Here is an 18,533-nt window from a genome sequence, read left to right as displayed (position 1 = left end):
CTCACTGCAACCTCCGCCTCCCAGGTTCAAGCGATTCTCCTGTCTCATTCTCCCGAGTAGCTGGGACCACAGGTGTGCACCATCGCACCTAATTTTTGTATTTTTTTTTTTTCAGTAGTGACGGGGTTTCACCATATTGGTCAGACTGGTCTCGAACTCCTGACCTCAGGTGATCCACTCACGTTGGCATCTCAAAGTGCTGGGATTACAGGCGTGAGCCACTGTGCTAGCTGCATACTTACTTTTGAGTAAGATCTTGTAAACTGGGGTTACATTGTTAGTATCCTGCTTCGTTTATATGCCAATACATTATTAATATCTTTTTATATCACTAAATTTCTTCTAAACCTAATTTTCATGACTATATTAATATTCAGCCATTTCACTTATTCCATAACTTCCTTAAGGTTTCTTACAAGTAAAAATACAAATAATAGCATTCATTTCATATTCATATGTAACAAGTTAGCTGTTATCGTAATATGTAACAATAATAACATATTACAGCTTGTTGTTATCAGTATGTAACAAACCTAGAACAGTGCCATCTTTGTAGTGCTAGGTATTATATGGCCTAGTATAGCAGTCCCAACCTTTCTGGCATCAGGGATTGGTTTTGTGGAAGACAATTTTTCCACAGACCAGGGCAGGGGTGGTGGGGTAGGGGGTGGGGGGATAGATTCGGGATGAAACTGTTTCACCTCAGATCATCAGGCATTAGATTCTCATAGGGAGTGTGCAACCTAGATCCCTCGCATGCACAGTTCACAATAGGGTTTGTGCTTCTATGAAATCTAATGCCACGGCTGATCTGACAGGAGGTGGAGCTCAGGCAGTAATGCTCACTCACCCGCTGCTCACCTCCTGCTGTGCAGCTTAGTTCCCTGGTTCCTAACAGGCCACAGACCGGTACTGGTTTGTGGCCCTGGCCTAGTAGCAATCTATAATTACTTCCTTAGTATAAGTTTCTGGAAATGAAATGACTGGATTCAAGAACATGTACATTTTTAAGGCTTCCTAACAGTCTACTTTGCCAGAGTAGACAGACTGAGTACAAATATTCAAGAACAAAAACAATAACCTCCAACAATAGTTAAGCCCTCAGCATTATATCAAAACACTTTCCAGTGACTAAAGCAAAGAAAGTTTAATAAACAAAAGAAGACAAGGAATATTTTCAGCCACAATTTAATACTTTCCATTTATATTGGCTACTATGGTTCTATTCATACCAAAAACATTGTAAACTTACCATTGAATTAAGCTATTTTCCAGTGTTTCTTTTCTCTCAATAACTTTATCCAGAATATCGGCAGTGGGCTGAAAAGTAGAAGCAACTGGCGGAAATGGAGGACCATTATATTTTGTAGAATCAGCTTTAACACTTCTGTTAAACTCCAGAATTGGTTCAGAGTCTGGAATTTCATCACATTTTTCCTCTTCCTGGTAGTAACAAAAACAAAACTATTACATTCATATATTTGTTCCACATTTACTGAGTACCAACTATAGGCAAGGAATTGGTGAATTAAGAAACCCTTCTAAATTAACCAACAGCATTTCTAATTAGGTGGTATCACATTAATTATAATATACACATTAGTCATACATATCATATTGAGGAACCCTTAATCACACAATCAGTTTGTCTTTTTAGAACCCAATATTCATTTTATGCAATCACAAAATAAACTAGAAACATAATTATTCCTACATAAAACACTATTATTTCTCTCTAGAAATGTATGAACTTAATAATTATCATTAAAAAATTGATGCTTCCTGATATGGTTTGGATATTTGTCCCCTCCAAATCTCATGTTGAAGTGTGATCCCCAGTGTTGGAGATGGGGCCTGGTGGGCAGTGCTTGGGTCATGGGGGCGGATCCCTCATGAATGGCTTGGTGCCCTCCCCATGGTAATGTTAGTTCATGTGAGAGTTGGTTGTTTAAAGGAGACTGGCACATCCTCCTCTCTCTCTTGCTCCCTTTCTTGCTTTGTGACACACCTGGACCCTCACAGCCTTCTATCTGAGTAAAAGCTTCCTGAGGTCCTGACCAGAAGTAGTTGCTGGCACCATGCTTCTTGTACAGCCTACAGAGCCAGGAGCCAATTAAATATCTTTACTTTTTTTTTTTTTAAAGACAGAGTTTCATTCTTGTCACCCAGGCTGGTGTCCAATGGTGCGATCTCAGCTCACTGCAACCTCCACCTCCTGGGTTCAAGCAATTCTCCTGTCTCAGCCTCCCAAGATGCTGGGATTACAGGCGCCCACCACTATGCCCGGCTAATTTTTGTATTTTTTGGTAGAGACGGGGTTTCACCATGTTGGCCAGGCTGGTCCTGAACTCCTGACCTCAGGTAATCCACCTGCCTCAGCCTCCCAAAGTGCTGGGATTACAGGCATGAGCCACTGTGCCTGGCCTTAAATCTCTTTTCTTTATAAATTACCCAGTAATTCCTTTATAACAATGCAAAATAGACTAATACACTTCCAAAATCACTTTTTACTCTTATACAACTTATAATTTACATTTAAATATGCAATAAGGTCAGTCATCTTGCAAATTATTTGCATTACCACATCATAACCAAGAGAGTTATTTCTGGAATTGTTAAAATTTTTATTACAAAAAATATCATATGTGTTTAAAAGTAAACAAATAGCGTCCATGTACTATATCTGTTACATAAATAACATGAATTGCATTTATCCGCTCCTCAGCTTTAACAATTATCAACTTATGGGCAATCTTGTCTCATCTAGCCACTTCCCCCTTCACATATCATTTTGAAGCAAATCACAGATATCACATCGTTTTATCTATAAATAATTCAATCAAAAACACTTTGGGTCTCTCTAAATACTATAACTCAGTAATATCATTCCATTGAAAAATGAATTCCACACCTTATAAATGGCAGAGCTACTACAGGAACATTTGTCTTTGAATGCTAAATCCTCTGCTACTTCTATAACCATGTCTTTCACTTGTATATTGCATAAACAATTACCAAGTACCTTTGCTAGGCATTAGGAATATAAAAATAAATAAGGTCCCTGCCTTCAAAATTCTCATGTGGCACTCACATGAGAAAAGACATATCTGTGAGCGAATAACATTAATATACTGCACACCTCTGCGTATTCTAAAATTGGATTTCATTTTATGATTAACAAAACTGATCTTAGCTCTAAAAGTCAAAGAAACATGATCAAATGTGTTCTTTAAAGTCTACTGACATAATAGTCAAGTAGTTTCAATGTTCTATGATCTTTTCTCCCATCCTTTATAATTTACTTCCGCCTATTTTTCCCTCTATTTCATTATTTCTATCATTTCTATAACTCTTCCTTCCATATGGGATATTTCTTTGGATTAGCGATTCCTCACAACTTTTTTCTCAATATCAATTACTAGTCACCTCACTACGAATCCAAAAACCAAAATTAATACAATGAAAAAAAGACAAACTGGAGGAAAAGAAGCCAAAGGAAGTGGAAAGAAAGAAGAAAGTAGGAAACAGAAAAAATCTAGGTGGGAAACGGCAGATAATCATGAAGCTTCATGAAGGCAGATAGGTGATATAGATTAAAAACATTCTAGAATAACAGCTTTATAATTTTTAAAAGTATATTTAACTCAAAAGTAAAAGAAAGTATCTCAAAGCACTGTAACATAATATTGATAGTTCAAAGATAGAAAACAACCTGGAAAAATACTGGTAGAAAAATAATTTCTCATGGTTTCTAAGCTTTGTTACCTGTATGACATCGATTATTTCATCAAAGTTAGTTCCTGGAAACTTCACCTCTTCTTCATCTACCTTCATAACTTCTGGAGTCTAAGAAAGCATTTTCAGAAAGTTTTTGTTGTGCTTAACACTTTTAAAACTTATAAGTAATTTATCATATTTCCACCTATAGTATAAGCTTATAATTACATGGTCCTTTTAAATCATTTTAATACCCTATTCGGAATTGATTTAATTAGTAAATGAAATCCAAGCTAGTCCCCAAGCCATTAGGTCAACATTTCAATAGCTTTAAAAAATTAATCAGCTGTTTTTCTGTAAAGGACTCCGTCAGCAAATCACTTAATTGATCAACAGATTGATATGAGACTTCTCTTCTAGAATTAAGATAAAGAAAAGTGTTTACATGTGTAGATATCTAAGTATAAACATATATGAACTCACATGAAGATGGATACAGAATCAAATAATTCAGGAAAAAAAACAAAATAGTCATTTTACAAATCTAATCATTAGGCCTCATTATATAAAATGTAGTCATGCAATAGCCTCTTACTGAGAGCAGAATGATAAACAGTCCAAAAATTTATTACTTGTTATCACAGAAGTTTCAATAAACAGAAGGTTAACAAAAATTACTGATGAAAAAATTCAATTAAGCACAAATGTCACTTAGGGTCAGTTCTATTTCGTTACTTGTGATCATGAAAGATTGCTGGTGTTCTTTCTCCTTTTAAAACTGTACCCTCGGCCACATTTGCTTACAATAAACAAAACCTGGGGTAAGTTACAGTGCTATTTTGCTGTGTAGTAAAGCCATAACTTCATTATTCAAAAGCAAATAAATGCCAGGAAGAAATGCATATTTTTGTATCATGTCAACAGTAGAATAACAAGGTAACATTCCAAAATATAAACTCCCAACTATCACTATAAAATTCACTTAGGGTATCTATAATTACCATGTAAATCAAAGATTCATCACCAAAGCAACAGAAATTCTTTCTTTACATGAGAGTTTCACAACTTAAATTACCAAAAAGTTACACTAAAGATAATCACTTTCCAAATAGTTACAAATGTAAGGATCTGAAACAAACTTTCAAGTTCATAAACAATTCAAAATTTGTTTTGGGCTGGCGTGGTGGCTCACGCCTGTAATCCCCGAACTTGGAAGGCCGAGGTAGAGGGATCACTTAGAGTCAGGAGTTCAAGACCAGCCTGGCCAACATGGTGCAACCCCGTCTCTACTAAAAATACAAAAATTAGCTGGGCGTGGTGGCAGGCACCTGTAATCCCAGCTACTCAGGAGGCTGAGGCAGGAGAATTCATTGAACCGGGGAGGCGGAGGTTGCAGTGAGCTGAGATCACACCACTGCACTCTAGCCTGGGCGACAGAGCAAGACTCTGCCAAAAAAAAAAAAAAAAATTTGTTTTCAATCTTTTCTTCAAAATCTAAATTATTATAATAAGTTATCATTATGATAAAAGGCTTTAAATGGAGTAACATTAGTTAAAATCTACAGTCAGACATTACTTAAAATAATATGATAAAATTCTGAAATATACCTTTATCCAAGTTTGCACAGGAGGAAGAGATGCTTCTTTGGGACTAGACAGAGGTGAAAGGACATCAGCGCTACCATTTGAAATGCTGTCAATATCTACACTGGGTAATACCTAAAACAGAATACAATATTCAGCTTTCCGTTTATCATTTTTATTCAAACATTTTTATGAGTATGTGTATATACATGTATATGTGTGTGTATGTGTGTGTATACACATATACATAAAAATAAAGCATGCCCTTTAAGTATTTATTGTGAAGCCGATGGATAACAAAATTTTTTAATTATGAAAGCATATTTTATAAAATATGAGAAATAAAGAGGAAAACACACAAAATTCTATCTTAAGATAACTTCATTTTCACTATTCCCTTTGTCTTTTACTATCTACTTATACATAATTAAAATTTAAAATAGTGTTCATTCTTGATTTTTCATTGTGATTACAAGAACCATAAACACTTACCATGCTTTTGTATAGACTTCATAATTATATTTTTAAATGACTATATAACATTTCAACAAACATGTCTTAATTATTTAATTATGTTTCAATTGGAAAAATTTAGGAAATTTCCAATTTTTCCACTATTATATATATCACTACAAAAAAAACTTACACACACATACACACACACACACCCGCACAGTTTTCTTCCTAAACTCTAAATTAATTCACTATACTAGATAGCCAGATATTGGATTAACTTTCTGGGCCACAGGACACGAATACTTAAGATTCTTGGAAGTACTGATGAAATGTAATCCTAACAACCTCTATCTACATCATCAAAAACATAATTAAGTCTAAGTTTTACCCAACCCTCACCAAAATTAGATAATATGATTGTTTCAGCAATAATAGTTTTTAAACGGAAGCATCTTATTGTTATTTTAATTTGCATTATCTTGGTTACTGGCAAAATTTATTTAGTTTGCTTGCTGATAAACTGTACTTCCTCTTTTGTAGAGTCTTATTCATGTCCTTTGAACATTTCTAGACTTGGATCTGTGTTTTCTTATTAATTTATAGAGATCTTTATATTTAAAAATTAATGCTTTACTAGCATCTTCGTTTCATATGTTCTTACTGTGTGTTATTTGCCTTTTAATTTAGGATTCTTTCCCCCCGATCTAGATCCTCTAATTTCCTCCATGAACTGACTGTGCTAGTGATGCTCATTCGTTCAACACACAATGACCGGGTTTGCACTTGGCTCAGGGAGCTGTCCAGGCTGAAGTGTCCCCAGGTCTCCTGAAGCCTCCATAGCTGCTGCACCACTGGGTTAGTGGGCCTACACTGTCAGAAGGATGCCCAAAGACTGCTGTAAGTGAGGAGCACATTTGGCTTCATGTTGGGAGTTCCCTGCCCTGCAAGAATGACTGGAAGTTGAAAGGTTCCACGGCCAGGGCTTTATTGTGCACTTGCTCCTATCAAGCACAGGGCCGGGAATCTTCCTGAGACCCACTGACTGCCTCAGCCCTAACAACCTGGCTGTGAAAACACACTGTCAATTTTAGCTGCAGGGTGGAAGTCAATCTATGAGAACGAAGTGCTTGTGGAGCTACATGGGCAATTTCTAAGTCCCTGGAAATCTCTCAGGCTGGTGGGTTGAGGCTGTTCTGTATAAATTTGTGTAGAAGAAATGGATGGTTCGTTTGTTCAGGGAGGAGTGTCCAGTCAAAAATCAGTACTGAGAGCCTATTGACTGTTCATGTGGTGGCATCTGACAGCTCCAGGATTATCTTCTCCTCAGTGATCAGGATCCAAGAATGAGGCAAGTCTTCTCTCTTCCCAGAGGGCATACTAAGTTGCCCAAGAAAACTCATTTGTCCTGGCTCAATCAAAAGAGGAACCCTGGAGCAGTCCAAGGACTGGAGTGTTCTAATTATTTGTAAGTAAGCAAGGATGGTAAGATGAACACAGGAGTTGGAGTAAATCAGCCAAAAAGTTTACCACAGTTCATGAACACTTTCCTACAGTTGCCTCCTGACTGGTCAATAGAAAGTCGCATATAAATACTCATGTTCATTTTTGTCCAGACCTAGTGAAGACCTCAGCTTCTACAGCTGGATCCCAGGCCGAAGGGTAGACGTTTGTGAAATGTCAAAGGGTTTCTTCCCACATGAGCCTGTTGAAGTCTTGTATTCATTCAAGTCTTCTAACATATGTTAGTGTAAAGTTTGAAGTATTAATTATATAAGTCACATACATTAACTTTTTAAAATTAATTATAATACACAGTTCAATTGTTCCCTTTGGAATATCACCAAGCCACTTGTATATAAGTCATTGGCCTAGAAGAGCAGCTTAAATCATGCAAAACAGGATAGAAACATCATATTAATATCACAGTTTTAAAAATAACAGAGCCGGCCAGGCACGGTGGCTCATGCCTGTAATCCCAGCACTTTGGGAGGCCAAGGCAGGTGGATCACCTGAGGTCAGGAGTTTGAGACAAGCCTGGCCAACATGTGAAACCCGTCTCTACTAAAAAAAAAATACAAAAAATTAGCTGGGCGTGGTGGTGGGCGCCTGTAATCCCAGCTACTTGGGAGGCTGAGGCAGGAGAATCACTTGAACCCAGGAGGCAGAGGTTGCAGTGAGCCGAGATTGGGCCATTGCCCTCCAGACGGGGCAACAAGAGCAAAACTCTGTCTAAAAAATAAAAATAAATTTAAAAAAAAAAGAGCCATGATCAAAAGCAATATTTTCATGAAGCAATATAATGGATTTTCATACTAACGTTGAGCAAAAAAATTTTTTCTTCCTTAAAATTTTCTACTCATGCACCCTGGCATACCTGTACAGTAAGCTGAGGAGGATCCTTTTTTTCTGACTTCATTTCTACAATGGCTATGTTAGGTTTCTTTACTCCAGTTTCTACTTTTCGAGATGATGGAGGAATAGAAGTAGTCACAGTTACAGGGTGTGGCTTGCTGACAATCACTCCAGCAGGTGGCATGGTATCACTATTACTTTGGGTTTGTCCTAAGAAGTTTAGGGGAAAAAATAAGTCAATTAGTTCAGAAAAAAAGGGAAAAGTCTAATATACCATCTGGATCTTAATGGCTATATTCTCATATTTAAAAAAGCCTTATCTGACAATCACCTCTCCCTCCATCATCAGTACTGTCGACATACTCACCATACCCAGTGACTTTTATTAGGTACTTATATGTACTCAACAATTCACATCACTATCTAATTTAAACCTCAAAATAAAGGCTAATAGAAAGCTATTAATATTATCCACATTTTAAAATGTCAAAAACTTTCACTTCCAAAGTCCCGCTTGTTTTCTACATATCAAAGTAAAGAGGGGTAGTACAGTGTACTTGTTGAAAACACAGACTATAAAGCCAGACTGCCTCTGCCTGGGTTTGAATCCTGGCACCACTCTAGCTGTGTGGCCTTTGACAAATTATGTAACCCTTTTGTGCTTCAGTTTTCTTAGCTATACAATTTGTATATTACCATGTACTTTATAGGGTGGATTAAATGAGAGAATCTATGTAAAGTGCTCAGAACTGTACCGGGCGCACAGTAAGGACTTTAAAAGTGTGAGCTATTTTATTACTAGAAGATATGTTTAAACAGAGAGCTATTATGTTGACACGAAATTAACCCATAATATCAAAAATAAAAAAGTATCTTATGTTAAAAAAAATTCATACTTAAATTGTTAATCAAACAAAAGAACAGCAATGACACTAAAGGGAAAAAAGAACTAATTAGACTTGAAGAGCTGGTGTGAGGACAAAAATGATCTGTTCAATTTTTAACATGAAGACTCAGAGAGAAGACAAATAAGTAAATGAACAGCTATTGGCTTAGATTACACACCCACACAGCTTTCACTTATGAGAGCCTAGTTCAAAAGTACAAAAAAAAGTACCTTAATACTTCCCCAAAGATGTAATGATATTAACAAGATAATCAAACTTATTGAATTATTATGAATGTCCATAACATATTTAAACTTTTTTTTTTAAGAGACAGGGTCTTGCTCTGTTGTCCAGGCTGGAGTACAGTGGCATAATCATCGCTCACTGCAGCCTCAGACTCCTGGACTGAAGGGATTCTCCTGCTTCAGCCTCCAGAGTAGATAGGACTACAGGTGTTAGCCACCAAGCCCAGTTAATTTTTTTTTTTTTTTTTTGAGACAAAGTCTTGCTATGTTGCCCAGGCTGGTCTCAAACTCTTGGTCTCAAGCAATCCTCCCATCTTCCCAAAGTACTGTGATTAAAGGCATGAGCCACTGTGCCCAGCCAAAACATTGTTTAAAATTTCATTTCATCTACAATAATATAACATACCAAAAGAATTTTTCCTATTGGTGAAACTACAGCAGGAACCCATCATTTCAGAGATTGCTATTACACAGCATAAAATATATTGTGAGGCCTTCCCCACAAAAACAAATAACATTTACAGGAAAAGGTAGAGGACTATCATGTTAGTACCATTTTGTAAGTTCTGCTACTGCTAAGAGTTTAAAATTCAATGGCTGGGCATGGTGGCTCACGCCTGTAATCCCAGCACTTTGAGAGGTTGAGGTGGGTGGACTGCTTGAGTCCAGAAGTTCCAGACCAGCCTGAGCCACATAGTGAAACCCCGTCTCTAATAAATAAACAAACAAACAAATAAATAAATAAAAAAATAAAATCCACCCCACATATTTTGTTGATTCTTACCTAAAAGAATTGCCATAGGAATCAGATGACCTTCCAGTGTACCTGAAAATGTAGGCATTTCTCTACTTGGGCTGAACAAATACTGCTGATCGCCATGAGGTAACACAGGAATGGAATGTTTCATTTTAGAATCCATCTTCATAGGTTTCGTTGCATAGAAGTCAGTCTGTGTTCTTATTGACTTTACCTTAGTGCCTATAAAAATCACCAATGGCAGATATTTTAAAATATTGTTAGAATATCTACTATCCAGACATCCAGAAATACAACAGCTCTTCACAGAAAAATCTTAATTCTATATAAGGTTACAAGGCCCCAGAACAGAAGTAATATATAGACCAGAGGTAGCAAACTTCTTAAATGGCCAGACAGTAAATATTTGTCTGGCAGGCCGTGTGATCTCAGCTGTAATGACTCAGTTCTGCTGTTGTATCATGAAAGAAGCCATGGACAATATATACATGAATGAACACAGTTAGAGGCAAATGAAACTTTATAAAAATAGGCAGCTCACGAGTAGGCCACAGTTGCCAGCCCCTGAATAGACATACAACTTGTACAGCTACTATGACAAAATAGATATAATAACTAGAAAAAAATGTTAAATAAAGATTCTGAAGAATATTCCTACAATGTTTGAATTCCTTAAATTTTTTCCCATAGGTACGAAAAAGTTAATGATCATTTTTTGGAATTGATGATTTTCATTTTCTCATTACACCTTTACACACAACGTAATTCTGAATAACCAGCTTTATCTTTTTAAATTATGTACAGATAATCAAATTCTATACTTACTTAAACCTTACTAATTAATATCATTATACAGTAGTCTCTCCTTATCTGTGGTTTCTCTTTCCCTGTCTCAATTACCCAGGATCAACCTTGGCTGGAAAATATTAAATGGAAAATTTGAGAAATAAACAATTCATAAGTTTTTACAAATTATTTATTATTTTTTTTTTAGATGGAGTCTCACTCCACCCAACCTGGAATGCAGTGGTGCAATCTCAGCTCAATGCAACCTCTGCCTCCCAGGCTCAAGTGATCCTCCCACCCTAGCCTCCCGAGTAGCCAAGACCACAGACTCGTGCCACCACGCCCGGCTAAGTCATAAGTTTTACAATGTATGCTGTTCTGAGTAGCACGATAAAATCTCATGCCATCCTGCTCCATCCTGCCCAGGACATGAATCATCCCTTTGTCCAAGGTCTCTACACCATAGACACTACCTGCCCATTAATAACTTAGTTGCCATCTCAGTTATCAGATTAAAAGAACATAGTACATGTTAGGGCTTGGTAATATCCACGGTTTCAGGCATCCATTGAGGGTATTGGGACACATCCCCCATGAATAAGGGGGGACTACTGTACATTTTTTTCTGTTCCTATGATGTATACATACACATATAGCCATTATATCCTAAATCTTAAAAAATTAAAAATTTGATTTTATGTCTCTTTGGAGAAGTGGATAAATGTCTATGGAACACACACACACACAAAAGTAAAGAAAAGAATAAAGTAAACGGGCAAAGGAAAAGAGGCTAAAATATTTTCTAAATAATTTCCTGACATTACATCTTTACTTTTAACATGTGGGTGCTTTTTTTTTTAAAATGCAGGAACTGCCAAAGTTTTAGTGTTTAATAATTAATAGCACAACTGACCAAGGTCCAAGATGTGAAGATACTACATTCAAGAAACTGGGGGGTAAACTGCTTTATAAACTAACAATATAGTATGTGATAAGAATGCACACTTTATAATATAAAACCTGTCTACACACAGTAGTTAGCTGAAAAAAGCCATTCAATCTTCTCTTGGCTCAGAAAAATGATGTTCCAGATTCCATTATATAAATTATTAGCAACCCTCAACTCTTTTGTGTGGCAGGTATCCTGTTTTCACCTTCCAGTTCTTCCAGCCCAGCCTGTGTCATGGGGTCTGTGATGTTCTTCTCCAGATCATCAATGTGACTACTCATATCATCAATTCTCCCAATTATCTGGTCAGACATAGTCTGAAATTCATCTTGCATCTGCTGCAGGGGTGTCTATACCACCAAGGTGAGGTCCTGCAAGGTCTTAGGGTCAGTCTTGGCCATCTCCCCAGTGCTCAGGTTGGTGGTGATATCTCAGACCGTCACCTACACTTCCACTTCACATGTGGGTGTTTCTATGTATCTAATTTTTTAATGTATCTATTTTTTTTTTTTTTTCGAGACAGGGTCTTTCTTGCTCAGTTACCCAGGCTGCAGTGCAGTGGCACTATCATAGCTCACTGCAACCTTGAACTCCTAAGCTCAAGTGCTGAAGTGATCCTCCTACCTCAGCCTCCCAAGTAGCTGGGACTACAGGCATGCCCTGCTAATTTTTTAAATTTATTGTAGAGACAGGATCTAGCTATGTTGCTGAGGCTGGTCTCAAGCAATCCTCCTGCCTCAGCCTCCCAAAGTGCTGGGATTACTGTGCCCAACCTATATATCCAGACTTTTAAATATAGTTTCCTTCTGTTTATGATCCCAGGAAGAAAAATTGTAATACCATGTCTATATTCTTTCATCTTGTTCTCTGATAGTCATTCATTCTATTGAATGAATATTTTTCTTGAGTGTTTATTTAAAATGTTTGTTAAGCATTTAATATGTGTTAAACATTGTTTCTGGCACAAGGAATACAGAGGTGACTAAACCAACTGTACTCATGGAGCTTACAGTCTAGTAGTGACAAAAAAATAATAAAACAAATAAAAATATAACACAGGAAATGTGAAGTGCTATGAAGAACAATATGGCAGAGTGAGGAGATATAGAGGAACAGGAGATAATTCTTTGAATAGAATGGTCAGGGTAGAGCTCTCTAAGGAGCTATCATCTAAGAGCAGAGACGGAAGAATTGAGAGAGAGAACCATGCAAGTGTCTGAATGAAGAGCTCTCCAGACAGAGGAAATGGCAGGTACTGAGGCCCTAGGATAAGCATAAGTCCTTAGGTTCTGATATGGCTTGGCTCTGTGTCCCTACCCAAATCTCATCTCAAATTGATCCCCATGCGTCACGGGAGAGACCTGGTGGGAGATGATTGGATCATGGGGGCAGTTTCCCCTAATTTGTTCTTGTGATAGTGAGTGAGTTCTCATGAGATTTGATGGTTTAAAAGGGCATGGCTTTCTTTGCTCCCTCTCTCCTGCTGCCATATAAGACATGCCTTGCTTCCCTTCGCCATGCCTGTAAGTTTTCTGAGGCCTCCCCAGAGACGCAGAACTGTGAGTCAATTCCACTTTCTTGTCTTTATAAAAGATTACCCAGTCTCAGGTAGTTCTTTATAGCAGTGTGAAAATGAACTAATACAGGCTCTTAATCACTTCTGATCATTAAAAGGGTTATTGAATAAAGTTATTTTTGGATTTGAAAGCATTTTAAAACCTCAAATTATTTTTTGCAAAGACTTTCAAAACCCCACATATAAATTAATAGCAAAGCTACACTAGGCCAGGCACAGTGGCTCACGCCTGTAATCCCAGCACTCTGAGACGCTGAGGCGGGTGGATCACCTGAGGTCAGGAGTTCAAGACCAGCCTGGCCAACGTGGCGAAACCCTGTCTCTACTAAAAATACAAAAGAAAATTAGCTGGGCATCGTGGCTCATGCCTGTAATCCCAGCTACTCAGGAGGCTGAGGCAGGAAAATCGTTTGAACCTGGGAGGTGGAGGTTGCAGTGAGCCAAGATTGTGCCACTGCACTCCAGCCCGGATGACAGAGCAAGACTCCGTCTCAAAAAAAAAAAAAAATTATAGCAAAACTACACTAAATAAGAGAAAACTTTAGGGTAAATATCATCCATTAGGATAAGTATCACCCATAAGCTATATGCTCTCTATTTTAAATTAGTAAAATTTCTATATAACCTGACACTCTATATGATTGCATAACCTTTAGAAAGCAAAGGGAACCAAAGTAACCACCACAGCTCCAACTTCTAGAAAGGATAAGAGAGGAAAATGGGTTTGTATCTACTAGTTATCATATATTGTCAGCTGCAGCTTACTGATTGCTAAGAAGCTGAGAAACTATAATACATAACCAAAGTCAACAGACTCAGTATATAACCAAAAGTTGTATTTAAATACACAGTACCAGTGAAACAGTAGATGTGACTCAAAACACACAGTGATAAATGAAGATGTTTTCAGTTGTGCACAAAAGCAACAAAAAAGTTTTCACCTTTCTACCTAAGTCTCTTTGAAAACAAAACTGCTAAAGTGCTCATCAACACTTTTATAATAAACAGGATATGGCTGATCTTTCTGTTCATAATGGACCTAGGTCTTCAGGGAAATGTCTACTTTCCTAGATTATAATTTAGATGCTCAAGATTCATCATCACCCAGTGTGGGCAATGTGGTGAAACCCTGTCTCTACAAAACATACAAAAAAATTAGCCAGGCGTGGTAGTGTGCGCCTGTCATCCCAGCTACTTGGGAGGCTGAGAGGGGAGGATCGCTTGAGCCCAGTAGGTCGAGGCTGCAGTGAACCATGATTGTGCCACTGCACTCCAGCCTGGGGGATAGAGTGAGACCTTGTCTAAAAAAAAAAATTTAAAAAAAAATCATTTTCTCCTAAATAAAAATTTTATGATGCTTTATCTGAATATGCCATTTAATCCTACCTTTCTTCCCAATTATTCCTATCTTGGGTCTTTTTTAAAATGTTGGTCTATTTCTTCCTACCTCTCCTAAGAGGAATTATTTTTCCATCCCCAAGCATTATATAATTTGAATGGCAAGTATAAGCAATAAATACAAAGCAAAAAGAAACTTTACATATTAAACTGATACTATTAAGAAATGAGATTAAACATAAAAAATGAGATTTCTTACCTTTAACTCGTTCTATTACTTTTGGTCTCTGTGGTCTGGACTTAGGAGATGGAGAATTAAATCTGAGATATGGTCCTTTTTTAAGAGTGCTTCGATGGCCCTGATAAACTGGCTTTCCATAGACTTGTAACATATAATCTTCATCTTGTATTACTGGGGTTGCTTTCAAAAGCCCCTATGTGTACAAAGTTATTCAACTCACCATGAAAACAGTCATCAAACACTTACCTCATTTTTCTAAAGCCTCCTTTTGCTAGCTTAAGTATTATAATAAGAATGATTAAGTAAAAAATAACCTCTATTTTCAACAGCCCTTAAATTCTAGATACAGGTTTCAAGCATTAGTTCGAAAAACTTTAAATATAAAAATCATCCACCTAAGAAATATGAAAATTTTTACATTACTAAGTATATTTTCAGCACCAACAAGAAACATTTAAACACATTTTACATATTTATTATACTCCAGTACAATAAAAATACAATAACCTTAACCTTTAAATAATTTTATATATTTCTGAACCCACCTTCAACCATAATCTAAATGTCACACAAAGGGAGCATTTACTGAGCATCTACTAAGTACAAGCATTGAATTAGATGCTTTACTGATCTGCTCAACAATCCATGTTTGGCACTTAGAAACTTATAGCCTAGTTACAGCAGTCAAAAAAATTTCCTCCATAACATCTAGTACCATGCCTTGCATATACTAGGCACTAAACATCCATTTGTTAAACTGAAAAATAAACTATACACACACACGCAAATGAAACACAATTTTGAGTACCATAAACTAGAGAATCTAGTTTTTGGACTAGATGATCTCTAGATATACCTTTATACCTGCTATAACTACAAAATGATGATGCCAGCGTGTGAGATCTCGTAAGAAAGGAACTATTTTGTTCAGTGCTTTTCACATTATAAATCCAAAACCCTAAATATCAATAGTGTAAAGATAACTTACATTTGTATAGTCCTTCATATTTTTAAAACACCTTCACATTCACTTTGTTATTTATCTCTTAAAGGAAATGATCAATTATAACACAACAATTATGTTAAAAGAATAGATTAGGATCTTACCTCCTTTCTCTCTTTCTGTAAACTTGAAGCAGGCATGCCCCTCATAGGTAGATTTCTAAAATGCTCTTCTATTTGCTTTTGAGAATGTTTTCTTGGAACTACAGATTTGTTTACAGTTTTATCTTGTGTGTTGGTTCTAATATCTTTAGTCATATTCTGACCTTTCTTGGTTCTCTGATTCTTCTGATCAAATCTTTTTTGTTCATAATCTGTTCTTGACAGTTCATCCTTAACATAACCAAAGTTAAAATTACTTAAAATATCTACAAATAGTAATGCTTTCACATCAGAAAGTATTAGAATTTATTTTTTGCTGTTATATAAATACAGTTTAGCAGTTTTAAATGCGTTAAAAATAAAGGATATTGGCTTTATTGGATATATAAAAATCAAAATTCTCTGGAAAAATAAACAAAACCCTAAAAAGACTAGTATCTTTTGGAGTGGGGAATGGGAAATAATAGAAGGGTTGCAGGGGTAGCAGGACAACTTTGCATGACAAACCTTCTTATACTTTTTGATGTTTGAACCATATGAATTTTGCTAACAGTTTAAAAAATTAAAAATACATTTCAAAAAAAGCAAACAATTTTGTAACAAAACTCTGAGATAAATATAAATTAAAATCATGTGAAAGTTTAAACAAATATATTTTACATGGGATTCATTGCAAAAGAGTAAGATACATTGCCAGTTAGCTGTAGAGCGAAAACTAGACTTCAAATCTTCTGACTCTTAGTTCAACTTTTTTGTGTGTGTGTACCACATAGTACCTAAATTTTTCATAACTTCATTAGAAATCTATATTCTTCAACAACAAAGTTTTAAAATATATTTCTGTGTTTACTGCTGTGGAAACTACTGATGCTTCACCTTGCTACCCTTGTAAGTAGCATATAAGCACATCTACAGTCAAAAAAACACACCTTGCACCCCAGGACAAAATAACAGCTTAGCCTGCCTAGTTCTGCTCACTCAAATATATAAAATTTTTAAATTTCCTCTAAATTATGGATCCTCTAAGAAAGATAACTCCCAGACTTTTCCAATGCTGGATGTTTGAAGATGTACCATGCCCGTTGTGGATGTGAGAAAGAGGCTGTTTTTCCATCTGGAACTGACTTCTGTAAACTTAGTAAATCTACTTGGTTTTTTTCTCTTTGCATTACTCTGGTATTTTTACTTTGGCAGGCCAATGCTCCTAAATCCACTGTCTTCAAATATCTTTGCAAGTATAATTCTTTTTCCAAACACTTTTGCTAAATTTTCTTTCAGATTATTCATGTTTTAGGTTTTGTCCAACAATTTGCCAAATAAGAGCGAGAATATAATTGGAGATAATATACTTGTTAAACAAAGCTAAATTTATTACTAAGTAAACATAAAGAGTGACAGTTAAATTAAAAATAAGTGGATTTTTATATAAGAAATATTTTGAGAACAAATGTAATGCCTATAAATTGGAATCAATATTATCTTCTGAGAATTCACTTAATTTTCAGTTTTTTTCCAAGACATACCTGAATTTCTGCAGAAATAGTTTTAATCCATTCATCCACTGTCTTTCTGATCCTAATTTTCTCTGACATCTCTCTATAAAAGAGAAAAAGGAATTTTCTTAAATTAGCACTTACTGTCCTGAGCAGGACTTGGATCAGATCTAACTCTTATCTAGTTGTGAACCTACTATCCTAATATCTTTCATCTGAAAAGGAAAGGATATTAGGATAGTAGAATGGGGGCCTAATATCCTTCATCTGAAAAGGAAAAACCTTTGCTATTTGTTTTCATGGTATTAGTTTTCATCAAATATTTGAAGGATAAATGTTTGAAAAGCACATGTGGATCCAAGAAGATATGTACCAAAGAAAGAAAAAATTAAAAGAAAAATTTCCACCAGAAAAAAGTAGTACCACCATATATCTATATCCAAATTCCAACTTTATAATAAGTTCCACATTTTCAAAGTCAATAAAGAACCTTTTAAAAATATTAAAACTAATAGGAAAATACAGTGCTTAGAAAAAAATTATGAAGAAAGTGGAACTGGCAGACTCATAAATAACCTTGGATGCCAACATCCTCTTACCTGTTGGTAGATAAAGCATTGATAAGCGAATACATGGCAGCTCCATCTTTTGCACGAATAATAGCTTCCAGGTTTTCTTCAAGTAGTTTTTTATTGTTTTGTACTCCTCTCAAAATCTTCTCAGCATCTTTCAATACAGATCTTGTTGTATTGGTTGTTTGAAGCTTAACAGAATTCTGTGGAAGATCTGGAAGCTTCAACATACTCAGAGATTCTTTTGGCTTAAAAGAAAAAAGACCAGAAAGTTACTAAACTCACATTGATTCCTTTAATCAAAATAACAGCTATCACTATTGTTGAGGCCATACATTATACCAATATATTCTAAGGACTCAATTTGTCAAACTGAAGACTTACAAAAGAATACTTGGCAATCAAAGTGTTTTTCCTCCATTTAGAAACACTAATGTGGGCCAGGCATGGTGGCTCGCGCCTGTAATCCCAACACT

At 36.1% G+C, this 18,533-nt stretch overlaps 1 protein-coding gene and 1 pseudogene across 15 annotated transcripts in view; both read right to left on the bottom strand.

Annotated features, from left to right (window-relative positions):
• The window catches only part of KIAA0586 (KIAA0586 ortholog), a 126,708-nt gene that overhangs the window by 78,142 nt on the left and 30,033 nt on the right, over positions 1-18,533 (bottom strand). For all 15 annotated transcript variants that reach the window (XR_008513297.2, XR_008513296.2, XM_054530677.2 and 12 more), the window contains 9 exons: positions 18,085-18,305; positions 17,516-17,588; positions 15,996-16,223; positions 14,907-15,081; positions 10,026-10,220; positions 8,132-8,319; positions 5,326-5,436; positions 3,766-3,846; positions 1,253-1,443 (listed from right to left, as the gene is read on the bottom strand). Coding sequence is in view for 13 of the 15 variants with exons in the window: in XM_054530677.2 (XP_054386652.2) it covers positions 1,253-1,443; positions 3,766-3,846; positions 5,326-5,436; positions 8,132-8,319; positions 10,026-10,220; positions 14,907-15,081; positions 15,996-16,223; positions 17,516-17,588; positions 18,085-18,305 (1,463 nt within the window). In the remaining 2 variants the exon portion in view is untranslated. The remainder of the gene's footprint in view (positions 1-1,252; positions 1,444-3,765; positions 3,847-5,325; positions 5,437-8,131; positions 8,320-10,025; positions 10,221-14,906; positions 15,082-15,995; positions 16,224-17,515; positions 17,589-18,084; positions 18,306-18,533) is intronic.
• On the bottom strand, positions 10,235-14,898 carry LOC129049908 (heat shock factor-binding protein 1-like; annotated as a pseudogene).

The sequence above is a fragment of the Pongo abelii genome, chromosome 15 (genome assembly GCF_028885655.2).
Source record: "Pongo abelii isolate AG06213 chromosome 15, NHGRI_mPonAbe1-v2.0_pri, whole genome shotgun sequence".
Lineage (NCBI taxonomy): Eukaryota > Metazoa > Chordata > Mammalia > Primates > Hominidae > Pongo > Pongo abelii.
Note: the sequence above shows the minus strand (reverse complement) of the source record. Positions and strands in the feature narration are given on the sequence as shown.